Here is a 4,684-nt window from a genome sequence, read left to right as displayed (position 1 = left end):
AGTTCCATAAACTTCTTTGATATTCCTTATGGCTACAAAGGCATTGTTTCTCTTCTTGTATTCAAACAGCATTACATGCCGAATGTGTGTCTGATCGTGTGCCATTACTATAAGGGATTAGAGTATACTAAACTTTACACATTATATAGGCTACAATAACGTGACGTTTAACTATTATACGTGATGTAAGTTTTCTGGGGGGTGGTTAATGAAAGTATTCCAAAACACAACATTAATTTCTTGACGACCTTTTGATATCCTTTTATTTATTCACGATTTGTGTTAATTTATAGTCGGTGATTTCTTCCCACATTTTTGCAAATAGTAAGGTCAAACTTGACAGGCGAATTCAACGTGGCCCTGAGGTGTCCTTATTTATATGACGGGAATATTTATATGCCCCATAGGGGGCATCCAGGTATAATGGTGGTCTAGAAGTAGGTCTTTAGAACAACAGAGCCTGAAGCTGGAGTAAGATTGTATATTACTAGCCCTAATCGGGATTTTGGGAGTACCATTTTCTAAACTGTGTTCGTACCCGAACTCAAAAGCATGGGGACTTTTGTGGGGGACGTCTGATCCCCCCAGTAGAGGTACGGAAATAGCAGTTAAAAATGGTCTTCAAAATACCAAACTATTTATGTAAATATTTATATCAAATCAATGAGAATATCACATTTTCATTAAGTGACGATCGTTAAAAACGCTTGAAGTAATTATATTTATACATGTGTTTATATTTTTTCTAATCCTCTTTGTAACAGTATTTTTAACCAGTTAGGAGGCAAAGTAAAAATAAAAAATATGTGATGGAAAAAAAATTATGAAACATATTGCAAAAATGACAATTTTCCTCTTAAGTTTGTTAATTTGTTTTGAATTTCGCGCAAAGCTACACGAGGGCTCTCTGCGCTAGCTGTCCCTAATTTAGCAGTGTAACACTAGAGGGAAGGCAGCTAGTCATCACCACCCACCGCCAACTCTTGGGCTACTCTTTTACCAACGAATAGTGGGATTGACCGTCACATTATAACGCCCCCACGGCTGAAAGGGCGAGCACGTTTGGTGAAACGGGGATTCGAACTACGTCCACTTAACCTATTGAGATTCTGTTATGTTTTCTTTTAAAACAAACAAACAAACTTCACACATACAAAAATATCGAGATTAAAATCATGCAACACAGATATTTTCCAATGCTTAATAGCTTATAATTTATTTTTTCATTCGAAATAATACATTTTGAGTACTTCTATCAGTTTCTAAAAATAACATGTTAGTGAATCACGGAATATTTTAGTCATTGTTAAAAAAAACATTAAGAGTTTACATTCTCTTTGTGGCTTTATTGTTCAACTGGACAGTTCTGTTCATTGTTTTGACCATTTGGAGAGCACGTGACATATTTAGACGAATCACGAACTAAACTGCTAAACTTGGTTTTTGTTCTTCTTTCTTAGAAACTGAAAATGAAATATTTTTTTTTAAACGTTCGTTTATTAAGAAGTGCTTTGTTAGGCTTATGACGTAACGAGAACAATACAAAAGTTACTCGAGCTTATTTATATTTTATTAACGTGATTACTGTTAAACGTACCCAAATATAAGTCTAAAAATATTGATTACTAAACAGTAAAAACAAAAACCTAAAGCTACACAATTTTTTTTCTGAAAAGTAAAGTAAATTTGACGAAGGAACAGACAACGATATTCTGAATTTACTTTAAGTAATATTCATTATTGGAATGCATAGATAAAACAAAATCAAACAGTGATTCTACTGTTTATCGTACAAATTATAAGTAATTCTCTTTAAATAAATCGATCTATAAACAACCAGTTACGGTCAGTGGTGTAACTACAATTTTGCCCCCTGCAAAAATTTATAAGCCCCCCCCCCAAGATATAAACAAAAAATAAATTTACTATACTGTTTGGCTTTAGTTATGCCTCCTGAGCTCTTGCCTCCTCCCCTGTATTGCGGGCTTTGTTGCATGGTTAGTTACACCACTGGTTTCAGTGTAGACTAACTATAAACTCGTTTATTGCTTTTGTAAAAAAATTCCATCTACTATACCTGCTAGGGAACAGTCACTATTGTGAAGCATGTCACACTCCATCTTGATGACGTTAAACACGAGTCCAGCCGGACATGTTTTCTTACATGCTATGCCTTCTCCAGTGCATTCGTAGAAGGAACTACAATCGTTTGGATCGGCCACTCGGCAGGCACAGGATGGACACTTGATATTATGGATAGGGATGCAGGCTGGTGAATCTGAAAGGGATTAAAAGTAGCGATAATTCTTGTAGCAACACTTGAAGTATTTTCAACATTTGTAATCAAAAGTTATTAGATTTATCTTATTTCCCCTCCTCCTAACTTGCCCTAGTGGCTCAGCGGTAAGTACAAAGGTTCATACGGCTAAAAAGAGGGTTTTGTTACTCGTGCTGGACACAGCACAGATAAGACTATCGTGTAGCTTTGTGTTTAACAACAAACAAAATTGTCTTACTTATTTGACTTATAATTTTGCTGTTTTGTTTGAGATGTTTTAGTCTTACTGTTTAATAAGAACCCTCCCCCCCCCCCCGTAGGCATGGCATGGCAGGGTGGATAGGCATGGTGTTGACTAGATGCCTTTCCTCTAGTCTATCACTTCTAAGTTAGGGATAGTAACCCAACAGTTGGTGGTGTTGACTAGATGCCTTCCCTCTAGTCTATCACTTCTAAGTTAGGGATAGTAACCCAACAGTTGATGGTGTTGACTAGATGCCTTCCCTCTAGTCTATCACTTCTAAAAATAGCAAATATATCCCTTATGTGCAAAATATGAAAGAAAACAAACAAACGAAGCCCCCTGGCGGCTTAATGGTAAGTCTGAGGGTTTATAGCACTAAAGATCAAGTTGCAATATCCGCGGTGGGCAGATCATAGACAACTCATTGTATAGTAATGGGTTTAATAACAAACAGAAAAAAAAATGAACAAGAAAAGGTAATAAAACTCAGTTATTATCGGTTAACAGTACCTGTTACAATTCCGCACTTCCGAACGTTCCTTGGCCAATCACAGACTTGTAGATAAGGGTTAAAGTAAAGAGATGCAGGACAGGTTTTCAAGTAAGCAATACCGTTCGAACAGTGATAGAATTTGGTACAGTCGCCTTCTTTTGGAAAGAGTCCGTTCAAGGTTGTACATACGGGACTTTTTTCCCATTCACCTGTTTGATAAAAGAAGAAAGAATTGAGCAAAAAAAAAAAGAAAAAAGTGTTCTAAACGCCATCTGGTGGATATTGAATGATGGCTTATTATGTAATAAAATATACGACACATTTTTTATTTAGTTCGGAATTAGTATAAAATGAGGTATTTTATCTTTTATCAAAATAAAGATATAAAAGGTACAATGGTTAAGAAATGAAATTGAAACTATATATTTACCACATCCACTGCCAGAGGCCACACAGAATAGTCTTAACCTATCAAATGTGTGGCCCTTAGGACATTCCGTGATGAAGGCGATACCATTGATACATTCGACATACTTCTTACAGTTTCCAGGAAAGATAAACTTGCCATTGGGCCATTTACAAAGAATAGGATCTCCAATGTCTCTGCATTGAACGTTTTCCAGGTAGTCACAGACCTTAGTGATCCTGTTGAAATAGAGACCAGTAGGACAATACATCTTCACTCGTCTCCCATCTTCACATTTAAAATAGGCTCTGCAATCGAAGGGATCTTCTGAGATACACTTGGAGCAAGGACACCAGGGATCTGGCTTTTGAGTTGTAGAAGGCTTGCAGGCTGAAAAACAATGACTATTGGATAACGACCGGAAAGTTTTGAATTTATATTAAGTTCATTATTGTTTTATAGTGCTGATTTTGATCGCCTATTGACAATGTATTTGATATAATCATTTTGAAGCTATATTATTATATTCTTCTTATTATTATTGCAACCACATATATCCCAAATTGTCATTATTGTCTAACAATTAAGTACAGAAACCATTTTCACTCAACACCTACTTGGAACAGATGGATCGCATTTGGCGACACACGGCCACTCACACCTGTTTCTTTCTACGCTCCAGTGTAAGTTGGCTGGACAGTCCTTAAAATAAGGGATTCCATTTGAACAATGCCAGAAACTTCCACAGTCAAATACATTTTTGAACATTCCGTTCTGCGCTGGACAAATAAAGTACCAACAGCGAACGTTGTTTGGATGATCACATACTTTGGTATCTCTGTTAAAATAAAGACCAGAGGGACAGAAGATCAATTCTCGACGTCCATCTTTACAACGGTAATAAGCTGAACAGTTGAAGGGGTGAGGAGTTAGGCATCCGTTGCAGCCACAGTCATCTGATGTTGGGTCAATAGTACTTGGATCGGTTGGACAAGCTGAAATGATCATATAACGAAAACAAATATGATTAAGAATCTCAAATATTTTCATATTAATTTAATAAAATGGTCTTACACTCCGAAAGTAACTTAGGTTGAAGTTGTTTAAATTTTCCAGTTTTTACAATATGATAAAGTTGGAAGGATGAAAGATGTTGAGTAATTTGGGTTTTATTTAATTTCTAGCGTAACTGGTTGAAACATTTTTTTTTGTCTTTGTATTTATATTAAAACTTATTCCTACGTTGCTATAGGAATAGTATGT

General features: G+C 36.0%; 1 protein-coding gene across 1 annotated transcript; it reads right to left on the bottom strand.

Annotated features, from left to right (window-relative positions):
* Positions 1-1,233: 1,233 nt before the first annotated feature.
* Positions 1,234-4,486, bottom strand: LOC106468489 (protein obstructor-E-like). The gene is made up of 5 exons (XM_022396829.1): positions 4,039-4,486; positions 3,446-3,811; positions 3,033-3,224; positions 2,078-2,278; positions 1,234-1,463 (listed from the first exon to the last, which is right to left on the bottom strand). Exons 1-5 carry the CDS (start codon positions 4,469-4,471, stop codon positions 1,423-1,425), a joined length of 1,233 nt encoding a protein of 410 aa, XP_022252537.1. The 5' UTR covers positions 4,472-4,486; the 3' UTR covers positions 1,234-1,422.
* Positions 4,487-4,684: the final 198 nt, after the last annotated feature.

Source organism: Limulus polyphemus, unplaced genomic scaffold (genome assembly GCF_000517525.1).
Source record: "Limulus polyphemus unplaced genomic scaffold, Limulus_polyphemus-2.1.2 Scaffold3025, whole genome shotgun sequence".
NCBI classification, from domain to species: domain Eukaryota; kingdom Metazoa; phylum Arthropoda; class Merostomata; order Xiphosura; family Limulidae; genus Limulus; species Limulus polyphemus.
Note: the sequence above shows the minus strand (reverse complement) of the source record. Positions and strands in the feature narration are given on the sequence as shown.

Coding starts and splice junctions, on each gene's coding strand:
- LOC106468489 (XM_022396829.1), bottom strand. CDS start 4,471: ATGAAAATATTTGAGATTCTTAATCATATTTGTTTTCGTTATATGATC. Junction 3,812..4,038: donor ATGCGATCCATCTGTTCCAA/GTAGGTGTTGAG, acceptor ATTGTTTTTCAG/CCTGCAAGCCTTCTACAACT. Junction 1,464..2,077: donor TAGTGACTGTTCCCTAGCAG/GTATAGTAGATG, acceptor TTTCATTTTCAG/TTTCTAAGAAAGAAGAACAA.